Source organism: Chlorocebus sabaeus, chromosome 14 (genome assembly GCF_047675955.1).
Source record: "Chlorocebus sabaeus isolate Y175 chromosome 14, mChlSab1.0.hap1, whole genome shotgun sequence".
Taxonomy (NCBI): Eukaryota; Metazoa; Chordata; class Mammalia; order Primates; family Cercopithecidae; genus Chlorocebus; species Chlorocebus sabaeus.
In genome coordinates, this window is record NC_132917.1 from 27,009,393 (window position 1) to 27,037,198 (window position 27,806).

The window sequence follows — 27,806 nt, forward strand, 5'->3', positions numbered from 1 at the left end:
AAAAAAAAAAAAGATTGGGCTTGGTGGTCTCTTGGCTTCTTTCCAGCTCTAGAAATGACTCCCCATTACCACTGCAGATTCTGGATTATATGTTTAATAACATATTTACTGAGGCATCATATAAAGGGTTCCGGGGGTCTCTGAAGAGCTGGAGCTACAAGGCTAGGCAGGGTTAGAGTAACAAATGTGTCTATGAAGAGTGGGGATGAGTGGCATTTGCTGGGATATGTGTGTAAAGTTGATAAGGTCATGAAAGTTCAACAGATATTTATGGAGTGCCTAGTATGTGGTGGGAATAAGACTATTATCAAGGGCTCTAAAGCACTCAGTGCACATTTTAGAGTGATGGGAGCATTGCAGGGTGCTAGTCCTCTTAAGTTCTGACCGGCAACCCAACCCCGTGGAAACTGGTGTGCCCACTTTAGGAAGTTGTCTGACCGTTCCAGGGCCAAGCTGCATCACTGCAAGGTGGAAACGATGGAGTGAGACCGGCTTAGAGCCGATGTGCCTTCCAGGACAGGTAGGAGTTCCAGATAACAGCAACACATTGGACAACGGCCAACCTAAGGAACAGGAATAACACGGTGAAGAGGAAGAAAGCTAAGCAGTGAGCAAGGGCTGGAGATGAGAGTGTGAAATGGAAAAGGAGGCATCATGTCAGAAGACTGGCAGGTTTAGGTCTCTTTCCTTCAGCGCCTTTTTTGAGATGGAGTCTCCTCTGTCGCCCAGGCTGGAGTGCAGTAGTGCGATCTTGGCTCACTGCCTCCTGGGTTCAATCAATTCTCCTACCTCAGCCTCCCAAGTAGCTGGGACTACAGGTGTGCTCTACCACACCTGGCTAATTTTTGTATTTTTAGTAGAGACAGGGTTTCACCATGCTGACCAGGCTGGGCTCAAACTCCTGACCTCAAGTGATCTACCCACCTCGGCCTCCCAAAGTGCTGGGATTACAGGTGTGAGCCACCGCACCCAGCCCCTTCAGTGCCCTGTGAAGGGCCTGTGTGGCTTGGACTAAAGGACAACTGGCTCAAATTCTAGTGCCATCCCAGAGCTCTGTTTCCTGGCTGAGAGCCTCAAAGGCTAAATATTTAGCGGCTCTCTTGCCACATGTAGCTCTGTTAATCACAGAAAGGGCCCCTATCTGTCCTGTACCAGCTGAGATTTCATCTTCCAAAATGTATGGATTACCATATAAAGTAGCATCTTTTTGTTTTAAATTAACCTTGCTCTGGTTTCAAAGAGTGTTGCAAAGGACCCTAATGTTTAAGATTTGGTTCATAAGTCTGTATTCCTTTTTTGTTTTCTGTTTTTTTTTTTTTTTTGAAATGGAGTCTCACTCTGTTGCCCAGGCTGGAGTGTGGTGGTGCGATCTTGGCTCACTGCAACCTCTGCCTCCCAGGTTCAAGCAATTCTCCTGCCTCAGCCTCCCAAGTAGCTGGGACTACAGGCACCTGCTACCACACTCAGCTAATTTTTGTATTTTTAGTAGAGACAGGGTTTCACCATATTGGTCAGGCTGGTCTCGAATTCCTGACCTTGTGATCTGCCCGCCTCAGCCTCCCAAAGTGTTGGGATTACAGGTGTGAGCCACTGCACCCAGCCTTTTTTTTTTTTTTTTTGGAGACAGGGTCTCACTCTGTCACCAGGCTCTGAAATGCAGTGGCACAATCTTGGCTCACAGCAACCTCCATCTCTCGGGCTCAAGTGATCCTCCCACCTCAGCCTCCTGAGTAGCTGGGACTACAGGCATATGTTACCATGTGCCTGGCTAATTTTTTGTATTTTCTGTAGAGATGAGGTCTCACTATATTGCCTAGGCTGGTGTCAAACTCCTAGACCCAAGCAAACCTCTCGCCTCAGCCTCCCAAAGTGCTAGAATTACAGGTGTGAGCCACTATGCCCAGCCAGTCTGTATTCGTTTTAGCTATGTTATTCATGTACATTTTGGCCATGTTCCCTCTGAAGAGTTCCATATTTTCCCCTGTTCCCACGATCCCTCACCTCCAAGCATTTGAACCACACATCTTCAGTTCCACTATTTTTTTGAGTGCAGTTCAGCAACTGTCTTTATCATGAGTGTCTGGCCAGGCTTCTACTTGGCTTTCTGGTCTACCTCTCTGTCTAACCTAGGCTGCAGCACCCCAGCCACTGTCCCTCCAGATACGCCATCAAAGGCGGAGCTCCAGGTGGGATGGAGACAAGGGTGGTAGAAGCAGGATCCTCCCTAGGGAGATGAAGAAGGTCAGTGGGCAGATACTCTGGGACGGTTTCTGGAAATGGTTAGACATCTGAATAACATGCTTGGGAATCTGAGGAACTCTGATCAGGGCTCAGTGTTCCAGTTGGGTCTAAGGTAGCTCAAGGTTGAAATGAGAATCATTTTGTCTCCAACTGTTGGTAACGTGGGTATTCCTTGATGGGTAGGGTAGGGGTGCGACATACCTGTAATGAAGGGGGACCAGGTAGAAGTTGGCTAACTGCACAGCAGGCCATAGCTGCAAGAGAGAAGGTAAAAGTTGGATGGCTGCCCCACCACCTGACCCCAGACTCACTGTCTTGCCTGGCCCTACCCCAACTTCTGCACATAAGAAAAAGGTGAACAATTGGGTGATGGCTTCCCTATTTATGGTGCCCATCCTGGGAATGAAACAGTAATCCCAACGGAAGGGCTTCCCATGTCAGAAGGACCCCCAATCCCAGGACAGTTCTAGACTTAAGGAAGTAGAAGAACAAGCAGTTGAGGTGTCAGCTCTTACATAGTAGTTGGTGATAAGGGCATCAGGATAATCCTGGGGAGACAGAGAAGGAACAAATTAACACTTGCACCTCCAAGCAGCTCCCACTTCCCAGTGTGAATGACAGACTTGGGTTCAAAGAGCACATTCCTGCACCATAACCCTCAGCTCCTCTCCTTCATGGCCTGGGACTCTACCTGCACTTACCCCCTTTTTTATCCCTGTAAAACCTGTCTCCTTCCCCTGGGCTGTCAGCCTGCTAGCCAGAGACATTCTCCACACCTGCCCAGCTCACCCGCTGTAGTTTGGCCCAGTTGTCCTTGGCTGACAGTCCATTGAGTGCCCCTACCAGTGGGAGAAAGCAGCCTAGAAAACACGGGGCAAAGCCCCCCTAGGGAAGAGAAATTAAAGTCCTATGACTGCTGAAATCCCCACCTACCCCCAACACAGGTCACCCTCCCTACTCCGTTCTCCTGCTTACCTGATCCAACATCATCTTCTTCAGTGCATCCACCTTGGTGGTGCCAGGGATGAACCGATCCAAAACCTTGTACCAGCCTCCTACCACAGGGCCCTGGAAGTAAACCCCAGATAGCAGCAGGCTGCAGTGAGGGAGCACTAGGCCTCTACCTCACTAAGCTCCCCGACCCAAGTATCAGAAACCCTTAGGGGAAGTGGACACTAAGAAAAGAGGGCGGCAGGTTGGCTTAGGTGTGACAGTCCAAGGGAAGCCAACGGATGACAAAGAACTAAGACTACTGTTGAGTCCACTGAAGCCCTGCTGAGGGGAGAACTTACCACAAAGCCACAGCCCAGGGACATCATGGTCAGAGTCCGGCCTCTCTGGTGTTCCTGCAGACCCCGCCTCTCCACCAGCTGCTGTGAGATAATGTCACCCAGGCCCATCAGGGACCCTATGCAGGGTACACAGGTGTTGTCAGGACATCTCCTGGGATGGGCTGCCATTCCAAGGAAGGAGGGACATCTGCTGACCTCCACTGAGACTCTGGTACTCTCATCCCCAGGGCTTCATTCTGGAAACAAATGACTAGTCCCTTCCTGCTGCCTCAAAGCCCTCATCTCCCCAAGGATGGTGACACCTCATGTGTATCCTGTCAGAACTGGGATGAGCAGGCCCAGGAACTTTGCATTGAGCAGTAAAGGGAAGTCAGAGTCAGAAAATAAAGAGAGAGGAAGGAGAATTTAAGGCCACAGGGCTGAGAACCACAGATCATCAGAATCAAAAGGGGCTTGAAGATAATTTAATGCAAACCGCTTATTTTAGAGGTATGGAAATGAAGTCCAGGATCCCACATAACCAGTAAGTGCAGGGCCAATGCAAGAACCAGGTGGCTGGATTCCTAGACACTTCTTTCTAGGACACAGCACAATGAATAAATCATGTGTAGAATGGTAGGAAACCCTGTTTTCTCCCCCGAGCCCAATGCAAGACCCTGCCAACAGCTTTCACCTTGGTCTAAGAGATCTCTATTTGTGGAGAACAGCAAAAATAACTTTTTTTTTTTTTAGACTGAGTCTTGCTCTGTCGCCCAGGCTGGAGTGTAGTGGCATGATCTTGGCTCACTGCAACCTCTGCCTCCCGGATTCAAGCGATACCCCTGCTTCAGCCTCTCAAGTGGCTAGGACTACAGGCACCCACCACCATGCCTGGCTATTTTTTGTATTTTCAGTAGAGATGGGGTTTTGCCACGTTGGCCAGGCTGATCTTGAACCCCTGACCTCAGGTGATCTGCTTGCCTTGGCTTCTCAAAGGGCTGAGATTACAGGCATGAGCCACTGTGCCTGGCCAGAATAACTCTTTTTCTAAAACAAGAGTGCTGGTCTGGAATTGTGGCTCACACCTGTAATCCCAGCACTCTGGGAGGCTGAGGCAGGAGGATTGCTTGAGCCCAGGAGTTTGAGTCCAGCCTGGGCAATATAGCAAGACCCGACTTCTACAAATTTTTTTTTAAATAATTAGCTGGGCATGGTGGCACATGCCTGTAGTCCCAGCTACTCAGGAGGCTGAGGTGGGAGGATCGCTTGAGCCCAGGAGGTCAAGGCTGCAGTGATTACGCCATCACACTGCTGCCTGGGTGACAGAGCAAGACCCTATCTCAAAAAGAAAAAAAAAAATAAGAGTGCTCAAATGGTCATAAGCAGGAAGATGACTGGTTGAGCTGATAAGAGTCCCCACAAGAAAGAGTCTTGGCCACCTCTTAGCACAATCAATCAGCTAAACCGAGATTTCCTCCATTCACAACCTTAGATCAAGTTGGCAATGAATATAGTGGCCATTTTCCCCCTAGGACTCTGTACCTGCTTCCCTTTCCCTAACTGCACAGATACCCAGCTCCAAGCAGCCCTATTGAGACACCCACACCCAGAAACTATGACAGAAATCATCACTGTTTACAGAGCCCCCACTCCGTTATGGTGGCGTGATGGTTTCTAGCAAATACACACTTACCAGGCCACTTGGGAGTGACCGTATGATTTCCGGCTCGCCTGTCTATCTCACTGAGTAATGAGAGCCCCCTATCCAAACCCGTAGTCACGCTGTTCCTGTGCCCTCAATTAGCACTGGGCAAACACATCCTTCTGCCCCATTCCTTGGCCCGGAGCTGGCTCTGACGTCCATGCCGGCTGCACACTCACTGCTGCGCTCCTCCTCCACACCCTCTGCCCGGCCCTGCCCCTGAGCAGCCTAGTCAGTGGCAGCTGGGTATGGCTGAGAGCTGGGGCTGGGGCTGGGCACCCATGCCTCACCTGGGCTACTGGCCATGGAGCAGCTCTGGGTACCCCCAATCCTGTCTTGTCTCTCCCTGAAACTCCCAAAGTGGTGGGGGTCTTCCAGAACACTTTGAGACATGACCTCTCAGAGTCAAGGATAGAATCCCAGACACCTTTGTTATCCCATCCCTCCAACATACAGCTAAGCAAGCCCCTGGTAAGTGCTCAGAAAATAAAGGGAAAACGTCAAATGTACTGCTCCAAACAGCAGGACGACTCTGAGAAAGGGCCTGAAGAACTCTTAAGTCTCCCAAAGGTCCAAGTCAGGTAGACGGTGCGAGGACGTCTAGGGGAACTGCAGGTTTGCTCCCACCCCCAAGCAATCAGCACTGGGTTCCCTATCCCTCCAGTCAGGGATAAGAGGGAGCTGCTGCAGCCCTGAAGAAAGGGAAGAGTGCTGCCGAGAAGACCAAGGGATGGTGAGGCAGAAAAGGCAGTTCTTTCTGAAACGAAGGGACCAACAGTGTAATGGTCTACTTTGGTAAGGTGTTTACAAAGGGCTCTTACACATTTAATCCTCACAAAAGATCTGGGAGGTAGGTGGTCACACCCCCATTCATTCATTCATTCACTTATTTTTGAGATGGAGTCTTGTTCTGTCGCCCAGGCTGGAGTGCAGTGGTACGATCTCGGCTCACTGCAACCTTCGCCTTCCTGGTTCAAGCGATTCTCCTGCCTCAGCCTCCTGAGTAGCTGGGATTACAGGTGCCCACCACCACACCTGGCTGATTTTTGTAGTTTTAGTAGAGATGGGGTTTCACCATTTCACCATGTTGGCCAGGTTGGTCTCGAACTCCTGACCCCAAGTGATCTGCCCGCCTCAGCCTCCCAAAGTGTTGGGATTACAGGTGTGAGCCACTGCACCCGGCCTACACCCCCATTTAATGATGAGTCTTTGAGAGATGAGGTGGCTTGGTAAAGAGTGCAGTTGGAACTGAACCCAGTTCTTCTCTCAAGGAGGACCAAGGAGGCCAGGGTATTCCCAGCATGGGCTGAGATGGGCTCAGAGGTCAGTAGCACCAGGAGGCCCCTGTGGCTGCTCCCCTGCTAGGTGTTCCTGCCCATGTGAGGCCCCAAAGGGCCTGCATATCAAAGACATTTCCTAGACTAATGCACTTCCTCTCTGTCTTTACTCCCCCAAATTCCATCACTCTGCTCCTTGTCACCTCGTGGGGATGGCAGGCAGCAATATTCCTGGGAAAGAAACAGAGAAGTGTGTGTGTTTTCACTCTTCATGACTTGCCAACAGTCACACAACAAGCTAGAGGCAGAGCTTGAATGAAAAGCCAGGTCCCTGACTTCTAGCCCCATAGTTTAGAAGCCTGCAGCCTTGGAGAAAGATGGATTCAAGTCCCCCAAACTATGCCCATCAAGCCTGAGGGACTACCAAGTGACAGGGCAGCAGTAGGGGTGAGTAGGTGGTGTGTAGATATGCAGTCCCTGACAGTTTATTTCAGAAGAGTGGCGCCCAGGGATTCCTTTGCCCACAGATGATCAGGCCTCCTGTGCCTGCAGCAACTCCAAGGTGGTATAAGGCTTTAGAGCAAGCATAGAGCAAGCGTGCTTTTCCAGCCCAAGTGACCCTTTGGGCAGGAAGGACAGACATTCAGATTCCTCACCCCATCTTCCCCAACCCAGAGCCCAAACAGATCCAAACCACCCCAGCCTCTGGGAGATCTCCTGGATATATTTGGTTGGTCTGGACTCTCCAGTGCTCTGGGCCCACTCCCCTTGGACTTGTTTCTAGGGAGCTGGGACTGGAGGCCTGCAAATATAATGGCCAGAGGCCTGATGGGCAGGGCGAGGGGCTACTGGGCAGTGATGCCCAATGACAGGCTGGGCATGGAGCCCAGCGAGCAGATGCTGGCGCAGGTGTGACATCATGCCCCTGGGTAGGTGCCAGTTCTCATGCCGTCACTCCCCACCAGATCCAGAGGCCGGGGGAAGGGAGCCTGCCACTGAGCAGATTGATTTGGGACCACTTCCTGTCCACTAGAGGAAAAGCCCCAACTTCCACACCCTCTTCCCAGGCATGGGTGGGGTAAATTCCCTACTTCTCCTATTTTGTTCCTCTGCTTACTTTTGTGGCTTTTGAGTCTCATGCGCAGAAGGCAGAGGGGCAAGAAGTGGTTTCTTGGAATGAGGAGCAGGAAGCGTGTCCTTCAGTCCAGGAGGCCTGGGTCGGCAGGTATAGCTACTGGCATGAGGCCAGCAGTGCTGCCTTCCTCCTCAGAAGTCTCCAAACATTAGTCAGCTGCCTAGGGTAGGGGCTCAGTCTGGCACAGAATCCAGAGGGAGTGGAAGTCCAGCAGTGGGAGGGGAGAGTGGATCCTTTGGGATTATTCTGAATGCTCTCTCATTTCTGGCCTGAACCCATCCTACTGCTAGAAAATGAGACAAAATGGGTAGTTTTGCAGCTTGTCACGTATCTAAGCTCAGATCAGCTGGGGTTGCACTCAGCATCTGGAGGCTCCAGTAGTCTCCAGGGCATGGCAGTGTGGTGGGCAGTGCCCTAGGTTATAACACCAGCTCAACCACTGACTGAGACCTCAGTGCATGACACTCCCACTCCTGCCTCAGTTTCCTTCTCTGCAGTCTCACAGGCTGGACTAGATGGTCTGTAAGGTCTATTGAGCTCTCACACCCTAGCTTAATTCAGACCCCAGGGAAACCAGTATCTGTAGGAGCTCAGCTGCTCCCACAGCAGGACCGAGTAGACTAAGATGGATGAAGCTTGGCCCTGGGCCCACTGGAGAGTGGAAAGGCCCTCAAAAAAGGAAGGGATAAGGCTGACTCAAACTCTGTAGAACATGCAGCAACCCTTTCCCCAGGCTACCCTGTTCCGGACTCTGGCTTGGCCAAAACTGGTATACCAGACATTTCTTTTGAATCATTTCAAATGTTCTTGATTCACCTATTTCTTACTCCAGACATTACTGTAGTAATGACAGATTCTTGCTTCAGGCCTATGCCACACCTGGACTTTTGCTACTGATGGCTTCAGTGACTATGCATGTACAAACTAGTAGTGGAGGGGAGTTATCCCATGAGGTGAATTTTTTTTTTTTTTTTTTTTGAGACAGAGTCTCGCCCTGTTGCCTAGGCTGGAGTGCAGTGGCACGATCTCAGCTCACTGCAACCTCTGCCTTGCGGGTTCAAGCAATTCTCCTGTCTTGGCCTCCTGAGTAGCTGGGACTACAGGTACCTGCCACCACGCCCAGCTAATTTTTGTATTTTTAATAGAGATGGGGTTTCACATTGTTGGTCAGGCTGGTCTTGAACTCTTGACCTCAGGTGATCTACCCATCTCAGCCTTCCAAAGTGCAGGGATTATAGGATTACAGGCATGAGCCACTGTGCCTGGCCTTTTTTTTTTTTTTTTTTTTTTTTTTGAGATGGAGTCTCACTCTGTCGCCCAGGCTGGAGTGCAGTGGCGTGATCTTGGTTCATTGCAACCTCTACCTCCTGGGTTCAAGCAATTCTCCTGCCTCAGCCTCCTGAGTAGCTGGGATTACACCACCATGCCCACCATGCCCAGCTAATTTTTGTATTTTTAGTAGAGATGGGACTTCACCATGTTGGCCAGGCTGGTCTCGAACTCCTGACCTCAAGTGATCTGCCCGTCTTGGCCTCCCAAAGTGCTGGCGAGCCACCATACCCAGCCTGGGGTGAGTCTTTGGAATCTTTGACCAATGTGGGATGGGAGTGGTACAAAAAGGTTTCTTCTTTTCTCTAGAAATAGCTATTCATCCAGACAGTCCTAAGGAGTATTTCTTTTCTTTCCTTTCCTTTTTTTTTTTTTTTGAGATGGAGTCTCACTCTGTCACCCAGGCTGGAGTGCAGTGGTGCGATCTCAGCTCACTGCAACCTCCACCTCCCAGGCTCAAGCAATTCTCCTGCCTCAGCCTCCCGAGTAGCTGGGATTACAGGGGCCCGCCACCATGCCCAGCTAATTTTTGCATTTCTAGTGGAGATGGGGTTTCACCATGTTGTCCAGGTTGGTCTCAAACTTCCGACCTCAGGTGATCCGCCCACCTCAGCCTCCCAAAGTGCTGGGATTACAGGCGTGAGCCACCACGCCCAGCCACTTTAAGGAGTATTTCAAAACCTTCTCAGTTCCAAGGGACTGAGCAACAGCTGCCCTTAGCAGGGGCTTATTCAATAATACATCCTTATAGTGGCTCTCCATCTTTCCCACAATGGGATCATTCCCTACTCCCTAACAAGGTATCTGCACATAAGCTTCAGGCTCTGCTTTCTGGAACCCAAGGCTAAGATGGTTATCCATGTTCAGATTATAGTAAGTGGAACAAACCTAACCCAAACGCCACTATAAAAAGAATACAGCTTAGGCAATATGGCAAAACCCCATCTCTACCAAAAAACAAAAGAAATTAGCTGGGCATGGTGGTGCAAGCCTGCAGTCCCAACCACTCAGGAGGCTAAGGCAGAGGATCCTCTGTTGCCCAGGCTGGAGTGCAGTGGCACAGTCACAGTTCAGGATGGGATCATGCCACTGCACTCCAGCCTGGGCAAAAGAGCAAGACCCTGTCTCAAATAATAATAATAATAATAATAATAATAATAATATAGTTTATTGTGCCTGGGTTGCCGACACTTATAGAAAGAACCAACCTGTTGAGTCTTTAAGTTTATGGAGCATTGAAAAACATTTCCAGGTGGGGCACAGTGGCTCACACCTGTAATCCTAGCACTCTGGGAGGCCGAGGTAGGTGGATCACTTGAGGTCAGGAATTCAAGACTAGACTGGCCAATATGGAGAAAGCCCATTTCTACTAAAAATACAAAGAAGTAGCCTGGTGTGGTGTTGTGCACCTGTAGTCCCAGCTACCCAGGAGGCTGAGGCATGAGAACTGCTTAAACCCAGGAGGTGGAGGTTGCAGTGAGCAGTGAGCACCACTGCTCTCCAACCTGGGCAACAGGGTGAAACTTTGTCTCAAAAAAAAAAAAAAGAAAGAAAGAAAAGGCCGGGCTCAGTGGCTCACGCCTGTAATCCCAGGACTTCGGGAGGCCGAGGTGGGCGAATCACGAGGTAAAGTGTTTGAGACCAGCCTGGCCAACATGGTGAAACCCCATCTCTACTAAAAACACAAAAACTTAGCTGGGCGTGGTGACAGGTGCCTGTAATCCCAGTTACTCGGGAAGATGAGGCAGGAGAATCGCTTGAACCTGGGAGGTGGAGGTTGCAGAGTGAGTCGAGATCACACCACCGCACTCTAGCCTGGGCAACAGTGCAAGACTCTGTCTCAAAGAAAAAAAAAAAAAAAATTTCCAAAACCTTTTCACAGTGATACTCCTATACTGACCCTGTGAGGTCATATAACTAAACTCAAGAATTTTTTGTTGATTTTTTTTTTTTTTGAGATGGAGTTTCGCTCTTGTTGCCCAGGCTGGAGTGCAATGGCACGATCTTGGCTCACCGCAACCTCTGCCTCGTGAGTTCAAGTGATTCTCCTGCCTCAGCCTCCCAAGTAGCTGGGATTACGGGCATGCACCACCATGCCCGGCTAATTTTGTATTTTTAGTAGAGACAGGGTTTCACCATGTTGGTCAGGCTGGTCTCGAACTCCCGACCTCAGGTAATCTGCCCACTTTGGCCTCCCAAAGTGCTGGGATTACAGGCATGAGCCACCGTGTCTGGCCCTTTGCCCATTTTAAAAATTGGATTTTTTTTTTTTTTTTTTTTTTTGTGATGGAGTCTCGCTCTGTTGCCAAGGCTAGAGTGCAATGGCATGATCTCGGCTCACTGCACCCTCTACCTCCTGGGTTCAAGCAATTCTCCTGCCTCAGCCTCCCGAGTAGCTGGGATTACAGGCATGTACCACTACACCAGGCTAATATATATACATATATATAATTTTTTTTTTTTTGAGTTGGAGTCTTGCTCTGTTGCCCAGGCTGGAGTGTAGTGGCGCGATCTTGGCTCACTGCAAGCTCTGTCTCCTGGGTTCACGCCATTCTCCTGGCTCAGCCTCCCAAGTAGCTGGGACTACAGGTGCCCGCCACCATGCCTGGCTAATTTTTTTTTTTTTGTATTTTTAGTAGATGGGGTTTCACCGTGTTAGCCAGGTTGGTCTCAATCTCCTGACCTCATGATCCTCCCACCTCAGCCTCCCAAAGTGCTTGGATTACAGGCATGAGCCACCACGCCCAGCCCCTAAACTCGCTTTAAAAGAGGAAACTGAGGCTCAAAGAAGTTTACTGACTTGTCCTGATTAATGCACCTACTAGGTGCTATGGCTTTAAGATTCACATCCTGGTCTTCTAAGTCTGAAATCTCTGTACTGTTTTCCAGTGTGATGAGCTATCCCATGGGACCTTAGGAGCTACTGTGCTGGCGTCCAAAAATGGCTCAACTAAAGCCACTTTCACCTTTTATTTGTAGTTTAATCCAAATACACTGAACAGCAGGGAAGGAATAGTCTGAATGGTCTGAAACAGTCTGGGAAAAGTGCTGAGAGGCTACATTTTGCTTCAGGTCTGAGCTGGGACATCAGCATAGCCTCAGTCGCTGTGGAGGTGAAGGGCTCCAGCACCAAGAGCCCGGAACTCCAGCCACATGTCGGCACCTAGGCCTCCTTGGAGCTCTAGCTCCTGCCCTTGTCAGCTGCAGATGCCTTGGGTAGGGAAATATAAGGACTCTTTCCCTCCCTATTCTTGATGACCACAAGGGGGAACCTTCCATCTGGGAGTTATGGGCCCTGAGGGAATCTGAGCCTGGGCAAAGGGCCCAGCGTGTCAGTTCCCATCACAGCCACACTGTCCAGCATGAGTCACCACACACGCAGCCAGGTGAGTCATACAGGCTGACGGACACTGAGGACAGGACGAGAGGTGGTTGGGCACCGGAGACTGGAGAGGGGCCCAGGGAAGGGCCAAAGAATCCATCTCCTGGCCATTCATGCAGTTAAGTTTCTGTGCTGATGTAGGGCTATTCTGGTTACAGGATCCCTGTTCCACTCTGGCTTTCAGTAGCCCCCAATCCCTTCCAACAGTCCTCTTCTCAGAAGCCCAGTCATCACTAGAATCCTGTTCCCCTCCTCTAAACATGGGCAAGACCCCATCTTAATGTGATCACTCTTTGTACCCCAAATGTTCTAAGGCCTTCTGTCATTCCCCCTATAAGACTTACTTATCTTCGTGCCATCCTCTTACATTAGTTAACTTGCAAAATGAAGATGGTAACAAATGCAGGTAGGTCACTGCATTACCTCTGTGAGGTTAGTACTCAATCACTGCATTTGGAGTGACTGGTATCTGATCACTCCAAATGGATCAGGATGGAGTGATCAGATACCAATATACTAACCTTGGTTAGTATATTGTTTGGAGATACATAGTTAGGCAGTAAATGATAAGAAAAGCAAATGAATGATATAAACAAAACTCTGGAAATTTTGGGTGAATTAGGGAGAGGCGCTCAAGAGGTCTCAAAGCTGATTACTGACACAGGAGTGTTCAGTTTTAATGCCATTTAAACTGTACATACACGTCTTAATCATTCTTTTGTATGTTTCACAATAAAAAATACCAAGAAAAACTGGGGTAAGAGTCTTGATTCAGCACTTATTAGGTGTGATCTAATATGGACTCAAGTAACCCTCCTAGCTCACATACCTTTGTGGGGGCCCTATGCCATAATGTATATGAAAGTGTTTTGCGTACAGTAAAATGTTAGTTTTCCAAGTTGAGGCCTCCTGGGGCAATGCCTTTATCCTTCAGGATTGACTGTTCAGCTTTTTGAGGACTTTGAAATCCTAAAACCCCACTGCACAGTTTGGCCAACTACGCATACCCCTTAAAAACAGCCTTGGGCGCCACCCTCCAAAACAGACTGGGGACAGTGTGGGATGAAAGACAGCCAACCCTTCAAGAGAGCTGAACAGAAACAGGAAGTGAGGGTGGTGCAGTGGGGCAAGCCTCTGGCTTCCAAATCAGTCTGCCCTGTTCCCATTCAAGTCCTAGAGGGACACTCACCAGCTGTCAGGACCTGTACTTTCCACGGGTGAGCAGCCAGGGCCCGCTGGTATGCCCGCCAGAGTGCCATGCTTCCTGTCAAGCCAAGAGGAGAGGGGGTCACCCCTACTGTCCCTCTCCACGACTAAGAAGTCGCCTGACATTCCCTTGTGCCCACTCCCTTCCCCTTCCCACTTCCAGTGTGACTTAAAGTGACAGAGGTCACATGAGGGATGCTTCCCAGACAGCTTCCTGTGGCAGGAGTCGGCTTAGACAATTGGGGAAGAGAGAAAGGCTGTGGGAAGCTATGGCCTCCTGGTAGCAGCCACAAGCCACCTCAGTCCTGAAGCCGGACCACCTGGAGGCCTCCGTTCCCGACCAAGACAAGCATGAGGACAGCTTTGCTCTAGCTTCTACCCAGAGCTTGGGTGCCTCAAAAGATAGCTTGGTCCGTCTCAGATTCAGACTTGGTTGGAAACAGTTTGTAACCTTCCTGAGTCCAGCTCCAGACCGAAAACAGGGCCCGTCACTGCCCGGATATAGGATGACCACACGCTTTGTGGGCACTCATGGCTTGCGACGCTTTGAGCCAGAGACCGCAGATCACCCGCCACTCACCTGAGCGCGAGCAGGGCGCGGAGACTCCCTCCAACCTGACAGGCTGGCCTAGGAACTTCCGCGACAAGCCCCGCCCCTTCCGCCCAGCGTCCTTCGGATTTTGCAGCCGGGGTAGAAATGAGTGGACCGAGCCGTGAATACCCGTGGAGAGCGACCCCTTTTCCAGCGGGACTGTGCCGGACCCTGGTGTGGGGCCCGCCAGCCATATTTCTCACCTGAGTTGGACCCTCTGCCTCCTCCTGCCCCTTCTCTCCCCTCGAGGCCCGGGCCTCTCCCAATCCGGTAGTCTCATTGTTCAGCCCACCCTCCGCCCATAACTGGCCATAACTACGATCTTGTCTCAGCAATCGTAGTTAGGGAACTATAAGTTATGGTTAAGTGCGTGTTTTGTCTCTAGGTTCTTCATTGGCCTCAACTGTGAGCTCATGAGCGGGTACAACTTGGGTCGTTTATATTTGTCGTCCTCATAGCAACTATTTCAGTGCTTTGCCGCAAACAGCCACTTAAGAAATACTGCATATGTATGATTCTTCCACAGAAAGCATTGGAATCAGAACTTAAGAAGACATTAGGTATTGGCTCCCAAACTAACGGGCTGCATGTGCAGCCTTAGTCATGACTAGACTTGATCTGCATCTAATGAGGGAGGTTACACTATTGACTTTCAAAACTCGGCTCCTCAGTTCTAGGGATTTTTCAGATGTTTGTGGGGATGAGAGGGGCAGCATTATTACAGCTGCTTCTCTCTTCAACCTTTTTTTTTTTTTAAGTATATACTTCTCAAAAGACCCATTTTTAACAATGGGGCCCACAACTGCATGTTTGAAAACCAAAGCTAGGTGATTTCTTAATTCCCTTCCAGCTCTAACAGAGTCTGTGAATAGAGAGCAATATCCTTTCTAGAGCGTTGGAAATGTCTACAATATCCCTGGCAATGGACTTGTCAGGCTGCAGACTTATCTCCAGGGAGCCCACACGTCAGGAGGCACACACTTTCAGGCTCTCCACCTGCCCAGCTCCACCCCCAATTTACTCAATTCCTTTATGATTAAGGCAGGGAGACTCCTGCCACAAATCCTGGAGAAACAGAGTAGAGAAGCAAGAGAAGTCAGTGTCACAAACATTTAACTAAAACACTACTTGCAAAACAGCATGCTAGAGGAGTTAACTGGCACAAGTAAATGTAATAGGAGACCAAATGTGGCAGGCTGTAAAGTTATATTCTGAAGTTATACTGAGTTCAAATCCCCAGCACCACCACTTACTAGTTATGTGACTTTGACCTTTTACAGACAGCCTACCCTCTCCAACTCTTTTATCATTAAAATGGCAATACCTACCTCACAAAAGTGACATATGCAAAGTGCTTAAAATGGATCAAGTGTTTAATGCTTGTTTATCCTTTCTCCTTCCTTCCCCCTTGGGAACACAAGGGAGGCTATTTTTTTACTGGAGAAAACTGGGAAGCTCTTTGGTGAAGGTGGAATTTGAGCTGGGACCTTTCTGAAGGATGAACTGAACTCAGATGAAGATGGTGGAAAAAGACACTCTGGCGAAGGGAGGAGTATGAGAAGAGGAATAAAGGTAGAGAAGTGTATGAACAATGGATAGTATGAAGTGGATATATTGGCAGGTAGGGTTAGAAAGAGAAAAAGCTTCTGGTAGAGAAAAAGAACAAGGTCAAGATCAGGGCTGAGACTCAGTTGCAGAAGCAGGGCTGCCAGCACCAACCTACAGCCTAAAGTGCGGATCACCAGGTCTCATCTTTTCTACCACTGAAAATAGGAAGGGAGCTGCCCTGTAGAATTGAGTAAAGCTTCTCTTCAACAGAAGGCACTTGCCTAACAGCTCAAAAAACAAAACTGGCTCAATGTGAGCTGGATCCCAATAGGGTTGTGCAACACTTGACTTCTTTGCACTGACATAGATTGTGGTTTCTCTGCTGTTGATGGACTTCGGTTTCCTCCAGGTCTGTTTTCTCATCTGTACAGGATGGGGTCTCGCTCCATCACCCAGGCTGGAGTGCAGTGGCAGGATCTCGGCTCACTGCAACCTCCACCTCCCAGGTTCAAGTGATTCTTCTGCCTCAGCCTCCTGAGTAGCTGGGATTACAGGTGTGCACCACTACACCTGGCTAATTAATTATATTTTTGGTAGAGACAGGGTTTCACCATGTGTTGGCCAGGCTCGTCTCTAACTCCTGACCCTAAGTGATCTGCCTGCCTTATCTCCCAAAGTGTTGGGATTACAGGCATGAGCCACCACACCTGACCGGGACTTAACTTGATCCCTTCTTAAAGGAGGTTTTCCAATAGATGAAGTCCCTACACTACATATTTGGCCAGTCTAGAATGCCAGAGTGTTTTGTTCCAGGTAGGCACTGATCTCATCTCCACTCTCTCCAAAAAGCAGCTGCCTGTTTTTTTTCTATTTCCTGAGGTCATCCAACTATTTCCCTCCAAACCCCAGCCTACACTCTAGGCATTTCAAGACCATGGTTTGCCTATTTCTCATCACTGGGGTGTGTCCTTGCTTAGGAGGCAGTATCATAGTCACTGTGAGTCTGCAGCATCCCACAAGAAGCCTCTAACAAGATGAGATATAACATTACTGTACTTGGGTTCTGAACACCTCCTACACACAGAACTGAAGTAGGTAAACATTCTAGTAAGTCAACAATGTGACAGTATAATGAAGGATCAAAAATCATGACGTGTAAAAGAATGGTTGAAGTAACTGAAGATATTTAATCTAGAGAAGATTTGGGAAACACATGATAGGTATGGTTAAATACTTAACAGGGCAATCACAGGGAAGATGACTGGATTTCCTTACACCCATGAGTGAAATTTATAGAAGTATACTCTGACTTGATATAAAGGAAGATTTTAAAAAACATGACTGTTCAGGAGTGTTCAAGTAGGGTCAGATGACCAGTGATTGGGAATACTTCGTAAGCAGGAGCAAGTAAGATCTGAGCCACTGTTCTATCAGCAGGGTGTCTGTGGTGTTCCTTGGTCAAAGAAGTACTCTAAGCAACTTCAGTCTCACAAATTACTATCACCCTTGTGGGCATACATGACGGTTACCCTAAAGAGGAAGTTTCAGAAGGCAGTAATATTGGATCCTGGAATAGTCAGACAGGAGCCTTCATGCATATACCCTTTTCAATTCTCCATACACCCATTCACAAGTGGTCGCAAAAACACCCAGTACCTTTACTTGGCTTTACCCACTTAACAATATGCTCAATATGAGCAGTTTGACTCCCAAGCCTAGGTCAGGCCTGAGTGTTTCTCATGAGCCATAGTCTTAGGCTGAGGAGCCTTGAGAGTTGGTGGAGGGAGAGCCCCCCTGCCCGCAGGGGGCTGTGATCACAGAAGTCTGTAGAAAGAGTGGGATCTAAGGAGTCCTGGGGAGGCAGGCCTAAAGGTCCAGGCCTGGCATGATCACTGTCCAGGGAAGGCCCCCAGTTCCTATGGCTCTGTGCATAGGGGCCATTTGTTCTTGACCAACTTCACTCCAAGGATCAGGTGTGGGCCAAGGCTAGGGAGTGGGCAGAAGGCGATGGCTGGTTGGAGAGAAGCCAGGCCGTCTAGTGGGGGAGGATGGTTGGAACATAGCATTGAAGTGGGCTCGGCTTTCAAGCTGCATACGGTGGCCCAGTGGGGAGGCGAGTCCACGGACAAAATGGATTCGAACCAGCCCTGACTGCCCCCCAGATACCAGCCATCCATAGGAGTCCAGGTTTGGGCTGAAACGTACCTGTGAAGAGAACAGAAAGAGAGAGATGCTTATGGGTGGTGCTTTAGGGTGACTCTAGCTATATGAACAAAAAAAATGAGCCACAATCTGAAAGGACAGGACCATGAGGGGTGAGACAGGTAAGAATGAGAAGCCAGTGAATGAGGTACATCTGTCATGCTCTGGAGGAGGAGGAGGCTATCATCTGTGTAACCTTTTCATCTCCCATTTCATCAGCCCCAGGCCCAGAACTGGGGGAAAAGAGTGGAGGGTGGAGAGGATGAAAGACTACCTTATGAATAGCCTCCAGCTGCAGCCTGTCCAGGCAGAGTTGAGAATGCCCCTCTCCCTCCTGCATGCGCAGCATTGGTTCTCTACGGAGCAGATCATGGAATGAACCCTGGGGAAGGGAAATGGAAGAGGAGGGAGAAAGTGAGAGGCTCCTTTTTTTATTTTTATTTACTTATTTTTTTTGAGACAGAGTCTCCCTCTGTCGCCCAGGCTGGAGTACAGTGGCGTGATCTCGGCAGCTCACTACAATCTCTGCTTCCCGGGTTCAAGCGATTCTCCCGCCTCAGCCTCCTGAGTAGCTGGGATTACAGGTGCCCACCACCATGCCCGGCTAATTTTTTTATTTTTAGTAGAGACATGGTTTCACCATGTTGGTCAGGCTGGTCTTGAACTGCCCATCTCAGCCTCCAAAAGTGCTAGGATTACAGGCATGAGCCACCACACCTGGCCCTTTTTTTTTTTTTTTTTTTTTTTTTTTGAGATGGAGTCTTGCTGTGTTGCCAGGCTGGAGTGCAGTGGTGCGATCTCGGCTCACTGCAACCTCCACCTCCTGGGTTCAAGCGATTCACCTGCCTCAGCCTCCTGAACAGCTGGGACTACAGGCATGCACCACCACGCCCAGCTAATTTTTGTATTTTTAGTAGAGACAGGGGTTTCACCATGTTGGCCAGGATGGTCTCAATCTCTTGACCTCGTGATCTGCCCGCCTTGGCCCCCCAAAGTGCTGGGATTACAGGCATGAGCCACCATGCCTGGCCGAGGCTCCTTAGTTTTATATCTTTGTGCTGAACTCAGGATTGCGTACCATACAAAGACTAAAGTTTTCTACCTTTTCTAACACCACACCCATTCTCCTGGCCTCAGCTTACCAAATCTGTGTCTTGAAAGAGCAAGTAGTGATGGTTGACAGTTTCAGTATAAGTTCGAGCCTTGGGAGGGTTGGGGACCCCAGATGAAGCAGAAGAATGGTCTGGACCTTCAGGACTGTCCTGATACGGTATCAGATCTGCTTTATATATAGGCTGGAAAGGAGACCATGAAATTAGGTTCTGTAATATTAAAGACAGAATAAAAGCAGAGGAAAGTGGTTTGGGCAGGAAAGGCTTAAAGATGAAAGAAAGTAGTATCTTTAAATATATGCTCAGATGCAGTAGGATAGGGAAGATTATACACAAGTCTGTGCTAAGACTTTCTGGGATAATATCAGGGCTGGGAGACCTAGCACTAATTTGTACTCTACTAGAATTTGGGAGGGCATGTGGGTTAGGACCCAACAGCTGCTGTTAGATGTTCATATACGTACAAATCTTCGCTCTACAGGTCGCTTGACATTTATTGGATTCAGTGCCATATCTGGCAATATAGCAGCAATGAGCTCCCCGGATATATCTCCTGCAGCTATCGTCCCAAGCCAGTCGGATCCTGAAAGACTCTAATAGAAAGAGACAGATTTCATTCATTCATTCATTCATATATTCATTCAGAGCTACGAACTGATAACAACTGCACAGTCTGAGACACACACAAACAAAAATGAGTTTATCATAACTGACAGCCCTGATGATAGAGTTACCACATAGCTATCTTCTCCTACCCAAAACTACTGCCTCTTTCTGACACTAATAGTGCATAAATGAGCCATTTTCCTGTGTAATGAAGACTGCAAAAGAAAGGGGGGGCTCACCCAAACGGTGCCTTTTCTAGGAGCAGTGAAGTAGGCCTTGAAACCAAGATAACCAGCGTCAATATAATGAATCCCACAGAGTCCATAACTGTTAAAAGAGAAATAAATTTAAACCTTCCTTTTCTTTAGATTCATTTCTTCTCCTTAACCTCTTCCAGAATTTAAATCACCTCAGTGAACCAACTCTCTACCCTCCTCTCCCCACAACAATCTGGCAAGCTTTGCACTCCAACCCTTAGGGCCTGTCCCTAGATGTCCCTATCTCCATCTTGCCGTACGAGGCATAGCAGTTGTCCTGAGCCACGGTGACACCGTTGTAGGGGAGCAGCCAGGCCAGTTCTGTACTCAAGAAGCGCTTGATAGAGTTTATGGGTTCGTAAGGTCGTCGAAGGTCCCAGAATTTGATTTTCCGGTCACTCCCCGCAGAGACAAGGAAATGGCTGTAAAAAGATGGGAGAAGGTCAAATCCGAACAAATGTGGAAGAGTCCGCCAGTCCCAGTCTTCACCTTCCCCCTCCACACATCTCCTATTCCATACCTGTTAGCTTTGCACCATTGAAGGGTACGTACAGCCTGGTCATGGGCTAGGAAACACTGGAAGGGGTAGAGCTTTAAGGAGCCATCAGAGAGCCGTATTCGCTGTAGGGGTGAGTTAGTGGGAAGGTTCCAGAAAACCACCATGCCTGAAATAGGGACAGAATGTGTAAGCATTAAAAGCAAGTTCTCTCTTCCTTGCTCTAATTTCTTTCTCTGAGCGCCTAGGACCTTTGTCTTCTACCCTCAGATCCAAACCACTATGAAAGGATATGGGGATTCTGATTAGCTATCCAGCATTCCCTCCAGGGCTTAAAGACTCAACATGATATTTTAACCCCAATTCTCTTCAACAAAAAAGTAATAGCTTTGTCTGGAATCTACAGTTGAAAAATGATAGGGTGAACACACCTAGTACACAGGGTAGAATGCACCTCTCTCTACTCCCTATAAATGAAAGTCAAGAAACTTTTAAAAAGCATAGGCTGGGCACACAGTGGCTCACGCCTATAATCTTAACACTTTGGGAGGCCAGTGCAGGTGGTGGATCACCTGAGGTCAGGAGTTCGAGACCAGCCTGGTCAACACGGTGAAACCCTGTCTGTACTAAAAATACAAAAAATTGGCCAGATGTGGTGGTGGGTATCTGTAATCCCAGCTACTTGGGAGGCTGAGGCAGGAGAATTGCTTGAACCGGGAGGCGGAGGTTGCAGTGAGATGAAATTGTACCACTGCACTCCAGCCTGGGTGACAAGAATAAGACTCCGTCTCAAAAAAAAAAAAAAAGCATAAAAACTCTAGGAAGCCAGGCGCAGTGGCTCACGCCTGTAATCTCAACACTTTGGGAGGCCAACGTGGGTGGATCACTTGAGGTCAGGAGTTCAAGACCAGCCTGGCCAACATGGTAAAACCCCCATCACTACTAAAAATACAAAAAAAATTAGCCAGTGTGGTTGTGCGTGCTTGTAATCCCAGCTACTTGGCAGGGTGAGACATGAGAATCACTTGAACCCAGGAAGCAGAGGTTGCAGTGAGCCGAGATCACGCCACTGCACTCCAGCCTGGAAGACAGAGCAAGACTCCATCTCAAAAAAAAAAAAAAAAAGAAAAAGAAAATGTTCGCTAACTCTGCCCCAAGACAAAGAGAACAGGCAAAAAGTCAAAAGCAACACAATGTTGCTAGGTGCAGTGGCTCATGTCTATAATCCTAGCACTTTGGGAGGTAAAAGCAGGAAGAACACTTGCACCCAAGAGTTTGAGACCAGCCTGGGCAATATACTGAGACCCCGTCTCTAAAAAATAAAATAAGGCCAGGTACGATGGCTCACGCCTGTAATCTCAGCACTTTAGGAGGCCAGGGTGGCCATACCACCTGAGGTCAGGAGTTTGAGACCAGCCTGAGCAATATGGTGAAACCCCATCTCTACTAAAAATATAAAAATTAGCTGGCCTTTGGTGGCATGCACCTGTAATCCCAGCTACTCAAGAAGCTGAGGTGGGAGAATCACTTGAACTCAGGAGGTGGAGGTTGCAGTGAGCTGAGATCGTGCCACTGCACTCCAGCCTGGACCCCAGAGACCCTGTCTCAAAAAAAAATAAAATAGCCGGGTGTGGTGGTGCATGCCTGTAGTCTCAGCTACTCAGAAGGCTGAGCCGCTCAGGGAATGAATGCAGCACCTATGAACCTTTCTTGAAAAAAATTTGTTGATGATGAATTATAGCCATGCAATATAAATAATTCAGCAATTGGGGGGGAGACTAAGACAAATGGACTGGTAGAGGCATTCAATCAAGTTTAGGAATTAAGAAGGCAGAACAGCATGAAGAATCATGTACCCTGACAATGTAAGAATAATACCACCAGAAGAAAAAGAAGGGACATGGAAAAAGAAGGGACATGGAGAAAGGGACAATAAAAAGACATGTAAGAGTGCTGATTTCCTTTCCTTCCTAGCAGAAAGTCTACTTTTCTAAAAACAACACTGTCATTTTGTTTGTTTTTGAAATGGAATCTCACTCTGTCGCCAGGCTAGAGTGCAGTGGCACGATCTTGGCTCACTGCAACATCCGCCTTCCAGGTTCAACCCTCCCGAGTAGCTGGGACTACAGGCACATGCCATCCTGCCCAGCTATTTTTATATTTTTTAGTAGAGACAGGGTTTCACCATGTTGGCCAGGATGGTCTCGATGTCTTGACCTCATGGATCTGCCCGCCTCGGCCTCCCAAAATGCTGGGATTACAGACATGAGTCACCGCACCTGGCCAATAACACTGCCATTTAAAAATAACAATCTAGGCCAGGCACAGTAGCTCACATTTGTAATCCCAGCACTTTAGAAGGCTGAGGCAGGTGGATCACTTTGAGCTCAGGAGGTCAAGACCAGCCTGGGCAACATGGCAAAACCCCATCTCTACAAAAAACACAAAAAATTAGCCGGGCATTGTAACTTGTTCCTGTAGTTCCAACTACTCCAGAGGCTGAGGTTAGAGGATTGCTTGAGCTCAGGAAGTCCAGGATGCAGTGAGCCAAGATCTTGCCACTGCACTCCAGTCTGGGTGATAGAATGAGACCCTATCTCAAAATAAAACAAGACAAAACAAAACCTAATAACTCCAACTACTTAATGTTGGAGTTATTATAAAGTAATATTTATTATAAATATATATAAGTGTCGCTTATAGTGAAGAAACATTCAGCAGGAGCTTAGCCAATATTTCAGTCTGACTTTACTTTTTCTTCTATAAAATTAAGATATAATTAAATTTAATACATTTTATTTTAGAATACCTTACACAGTATGATCCCATTTTTATTCATTTAGTTAGTTAGTTAGTTAGTTAGAGACAGGGTTTCACCATGTTGCCCAGTCTCCAACTCCTGGGCTGCGATTCTCCTGCCTCAGCCTCCTAAAGTGCTGGGATTACAGGTGTGAGCCACCATGCCTGGCTGATCCCATTTTTATAAAACTCTTTCTTTCCTCTGATCTTTTTATTTTTATATATACATAAAGAACTGCGTGAAAGGATGTTCCTCCTCACTTTTTAATTTTTAAAAAATGTTATTATTTTTAGTATATATATATATATTTTTTAAGACAGAGTCTTGCTCCGTCCTCCAGGCTGGAGTGCAGTGGCGCGATCTCAGCTCACTGCAGACTCCACTTCCTGGGTTCATGCCATCCTCCTGCCCTAGCCTCCCGGGTAGCTGGGACTACAGGCGCCTGTCACCGTGCCCGGTTAATTTTTTGTATTTTTAGTAGAGGCAGGGTTTCACTGTGTTAGCCAGAATGGTCTCGATCTCCTGACCTCATAATCCGCCCGCCTTGGCCTCCCAAAGTGCTGGGATTACAGGCGTGAGCCACCACGCCCAGCCTAAAAATGTTATTTTTAATGATGAGGTCTCACTATGTTGCCCAGCTGGTCTTGAAGTCCCAGCCTCAAGTGATTCCCTCCCACTTCAGCCACCCAAAGTACTGGGATTATAGGCATGAGCCACCACATCTAGCAGGCATCTACTTCCCACCCGCCCCAGACAGGATCTCACTCTGTTGCCTAGGCTGGAGTGCAGGGGTGTGATCTTGGCTCACTGAAACCTCTGCCTCCCGAGTTCTCATGCCTCAGCCTCCCAAGTAGCTGGGATTACAGGTGTGTGCCCCCACGCTAAGCTAATTTTTTGTATTTTTTGGTAGAGACAGGGTTTCGCTATGTTGACCAGGCTGGTCTCGAACTCCTGACCTGAAGTGATCTGCCTGCTTCAGCCTCTCAATGTGCTGGGATTATAAGCATGAGCCACCATGCCTGGCCCAGCATCTATCTACTCTTAAATTTTTTTCTGAGTAGAAACAGTCTAGTGACTTATTTCTTTCTATTTTTTTCACATTGCCTGAATATTTCTAACTATATATCCAGTACTGAACCACCAAAGAAACCACTAAAAAACAAGCATATATAAAAAATGTAAAGAGCAACAGTTCCTTATGTTTTATTTTGGTATTTTTACCATTATAATATCCAGCAGCTAGGTGTTGGTGGGGCCTGGTAGGCATCCAGGCCAGGCTAAGGCACTGACCACACTCAGAGGGGTCTGTAGCTTGCATAGACCCCACCTGCAGAGTTGCCACACATTGTACCTGCAGGGAAAGAAGAGATGGGACCAGGGTTAGGGACACCTACACTGGAATGAAAGCTCAAATCAATGTTTAATCCAGCAGGATGAGGGTATTTTTCAGAAGTATAAGGAGACTCACTGTGGAATCAGCAAGGTGAGGCTCTAAGAAGATGGAGCCTCAGCTAAGGTAGCAGGTTCCTCACTCACCTTATATATGGCAGGCTTCACTGCATCTGTGAGGGAAAAAGAGCAGTAACTAACTCTATGGATCCCGAGGACTCAGAGGGTCTTACTCTGTCACCCAGGCCCAAGTGCAGTGGCATGATCATGGCTCACTGCAGCCTCGAACTCCTAGGCTCAAGCAATCCTCCTGCCTCAGCCTCCCAAAGTGCTGGGATTATAAGTGTGAGCCACCATGCCTAGCCAGGCTTCGCTTTTTTTTTTTTCCTGTAGACCTCCTCTGCGGATACAGGCCTTGCTCTTAAATCAGCAACCAATCCTTTAAATAGTGACGTTCCCTTATCCTTTGTTGAGAAAGTCCTTATCTTCCCGTCACCAAATTTATGAACCTACCTCTATCTGCTCCCATCTTCTTTCCTTCTGTTACACTTGATAGTATCCTTCCTCCTATCAGAAGAGCAATCCCTTCACTCCACTCTCTCCTCATCCTCTAGCACCTTTTCCAGAACACTGCTCATTCTGTTATCCTCCTTCCTCCTGTGTCATCCACTTGTTCCCTCCCTAGTCTGTCACTCCCATATTGTCATGTGAACATGCCCTACTGTCTCCTATCCAAATAAAGGAACAAAACCTTTCTTTACTGACCACACTCAGGCAATCCACCACCCTCAATTACTGGCTCCCCTTCACAGCCAATTTTTTTTTTTTTTTTTTTTTTTTTGAGACAGGGTCTCACTAAGCCACCCAGGCTACAGTGCAGTGGCACAATCTCAGTTCACTGCAGCCTCAACCTCCTGGGCATAAGTGATCCTCCCATCTAGGCCTCCCAAGTAGCTGGGACTACAGGCACGCATCACTATGCTCGGCTACTTTTTAAAAATTTTTTTGTAGAGACGACATCTCATTATATTGCCCCAGCTGGTCTCAAACTCCTAGGCTCAAGCAATCCTACCACCTAGGCCTTGCAAAGTACTGGAATTAAGGCATGGGCCACCATGCCCAGTCCCACAGCGAAAATTCTTGAAAGAACTGTCTGTATTTACTATCTTTACTTTCTGACCTCCTATTACCTCCTCAACCCACTCCACAAGACCACCACATATGGGACTTCTCAGGGCTCCAACCTGGGTGCCGCCCTCTTCTTTAAATACTCAGTACTAATGAAAAATAAATTCAACATATAGGGGCTGTCTTTTCCTGACTCCTTCTTCCTCTTGCTCATATTCAGCTCTCTATTCTATCCCTCTCTTCAGAACAAGGGATTGTGTTTGTGTGGTGGTGAGGGCAGGAGAGGCTAAGAACAGGATTAGGGGAACAAGAGTATGGCAGGGGAGATGGGCCCTATCCATCAGCCCAAGCCCTCAGCAGCTCTTTACACAGCCAGTTACCTGTGGCAGCAACAGGGGGAAAGTCCTGAGAGCACAGAAGAGGGAAGGAGAGATAAAGAGAGAGTACAGCTGCAAGACTGCAAAAGAGAGAGGGCTCGAGAACAAACCAGAGTCACAATGCAGGGTATGTGTGTGGCTGAGTAAGGCTTTGTGCTAGAGAGACTGGCCCAGGGGAGCTTCCAGGGAGATAGGTCCTGCTATGCTCTGGCCACCACGACAGCAGCCCCATTCTCCTTGCTGTGCTACTCACCTGGGGGTTGCTGAGCCAGCAGGGCCTCTGGATGGGGTAGACTGAACAGCAGTACTTTCCCGTCTGAGCAGGCCAGAGCCAAGAGACCCAACCGGGGCAGGAGAGGAGCCTAAAGGGTAAAAGGTGTGCTGAGGCTTGCTGCCTTCAACTGACTCACAGAAAACCTTTGAGGTCCCTGAAAATACTGTATGGAGTTGCTGGAAAAACTCCATCCACCACACTCCAACTTTCCTTCCTTAAACTCTAAGAATTCCCAGGGCCTCTTTGTCCTGGCTTTGAGTCCTAGGGCCATCCCACAGTCGACTGCGAAGTACCTTCCGAGGGGTGCCTGGAAGTTCCCATGCTCCACTAGGGCAGAACTTGAGGTCCCAGATGCAGCCGTTGTCACAAGCAATCCCATAGACAAAGTGGGCCCTGTTGCCAGGACTGGAGAGAGAGAGCATGTGGGGATGGTGGGTAGGAAGAAGGGACATAGGGCTGCCAGAGGTAAGCTCCCCTTGTCTCAGCCCAATCCAATCCCTTCCCCCTATCCTATCCAGACCCCATCCTGCTGTCCTCAACCACCCTCCCATGGCAGTGTCCAACCCCACCTCACCAGCTTTCTTGCTGCAAGGTCCCAAGGCCCCAGAGCTGGAGCAGCCCAGGACCCGAATGAAGCTGGCTCAGTGGGTGTGTCTCATTCATGTCAGGGCTGGAGAAAAGAGCCACATATTGCGAGGCTCCTGCCCCCTCTGGCACTGGGCACCAGTCCAGAGCCCAGAGCGGTCCCCCCGTGAAGAAGGACACATCCCAGCGCTCTGGATGTGCAGTGATCGAGCTAAATCTAGAGAAAAATCAAAGATGGGATGAAGAAAGGAATTAATGAAAGGTAATGAGGACTGTATGGGAGCTCCACCCAGAGCCAGTATGAACTGGCTCAAGCAAGAGCCTGAATATCAAAAACAGTTTACAAGTGAGAAGAGTCCTTGGCTACCATTTGTATCTTCCTCCTTTCCTTCCCAAAGTCTGTCTTATATTATTTGAGATGGGGTCTGTCACCCAGGATGGAGTGCAGTGGCATGATCTGCAGCCTTGACCTCCCAGGTTCAAGTGGTTATCCCACCTCAGCCTCTGGAGTAGCACATGCCACCATACCCCACTAATTTTAAAATTTTTTGGATAGGGGTCTTGCTATGTTGCCTAGGCTGGTCTCGAACTCGTGGGCTCAAGTAATCCTCCCTTTTTGGCCTCCCAAAGTGCTGGGATTACAGGTGTGAGCCACCACGCCCAGCCTCCAAAGTCTGTCTAGCTCCAGCTCATCTTCAGGGCTGTTCATTCTGGAATACTATAGTATTTTCCCTAAGGCTAGTCTGTCCAGGTCTATCTGAGTACATGTAACCTTGTGAACTGCTTTGGCTCCTAAATCTCTCTAGCTTCCCTCAGCCTGCCAGCAGTAATGAACACTACAAATCAGAAAGGACTGACCAGCTCTAGCCAGCACTCTTATTCTTGGGACCAACTCGA

General features: G+C 48.5%; 2 protein-coding genes across 8 annotated transcripts in view; both read right to left on the reverse strand.

The window, feature by feature from the left end:
* Positions 1-78: 78 nt before the first annotated feature.
* On the reverse strand, positions 79-14,203 carry MPV17 (mitochondrial inner membrane protein MPV17). Of its 6 annotated transcripts, none has more exons than XM_007971139.3 (8): positions 14,124-14,202; positions 13,527-13,601; positions 3,534-3,694; positions 3,217-3,309; positions 3,031-3,126; positions 2,757-2,789; positions 2,443-2,495; positions 79-563 (listed from the first exon to the last, which is right to left on the reverse strand). In XM_007971139.3, the coding sequence occupies exons 2-8, from the start codon at positions 13,594-13,596 to the stop codon at positions 494-496; spliced, it is 576 nt and encodes a 191-aa protein (XP_007969330.2). In that variant the 5' UTR covers positions 13,597-13,601; positions 14,124-14,202; the 3' UTR covers positions 79-493. The 6 variants fall into 6 exon arrangements, with proteins under 6 accessions (XP_007969330.2, XP_007969332.2, XP_007969335.1 ...); XM_007971141.3 differs by having other exon boundaries at positions 3,534-3,649; positions 14,124-14,201; XM_007971144.3 differs by lacking the exon at positions 3,031-3,126 and having other exon boundaries at positions 14,124-14,203.
* A 2,647-nt stretch (positions 14,204-16,850) lies between these two features.
* GTF3C2 (general transcription factor IIIC subunit 2) overlaps positions 16,851-27,806 on the reverse strand; it is a 28,797-nt gene continuing 17,841 nt past the window's right edge. For both annotated transcript variants that reach the window (XM_038006708.2, XM_038006709.2), the window contains exons 8-19: positions 26,899-27,126; positions 26,618-26,729; positions 26,304-26,412; positions 24,693-24,718; positions 24,378-24,507; positions 20,381-20,525; positions 20,121-20,282; positions 19,843-19,930; positions 19,462-19,590; positions 19,028-19,180; positions 18,160-18,267; positions 16,851-17,888 (exon numbers count right to left, since the gene is read on the reverse strand). In XM_038006708.2, coding sequence (XP_037862636.2) covers positions 17,670-17,888; positions 18,160-18,267; positions 19,028-19,180; positions 19,462-19,590; positions 19,843-19,930; positions 20,121-20,282; positions 20,381-20,525; positions 24,378-24,507; positions 24,693-24,718; positions 26,304-26,412; positions 26,618-26,729; positions 26,899-27,126 — 1,609 coding nt within the window. In that variant the 3' untranslated portion in view covers positions 16,851-17,669. The remainder of the gene's footprint in view (positions 17,889-18,159; positions 18,268-19,027; positions 19,181-19,461; positions 19,591-19,842; positions 19,931-20,120; positions 20,283-20,380; positions 20,526-24,377; positions 24,508-24,692; positions 24,719-26,303; positions 26,413-26,617; positions 26,730-26,898; positions 27,127-27,806) is intronic.

Bases quoted from the DNA above. Each gene is read 5' to 3' on its own strand.
- MPV17 (XM_007971139.3), bottom strand. From the start codon at position 13,596: ATGGCACTCTGGCGGGCATACCAGCGGGCCCTGGCTGCTCACCCGTGG. The intron at 2,496-2,756 runs GTAAGAGCTGAC...TCTCTCTTGCAG, and splicing joins CCCTTATCACCAACTACTAT to CTATGGCCTGCTGTGCAGTT. The intron at 564-2,442 runs GTATGTCGCACC...CCTGTTCCTTAG, and splicing joins CTGGTCCCCCTTCATTACAG to GTTGGCCGTTGTCCAATGTG.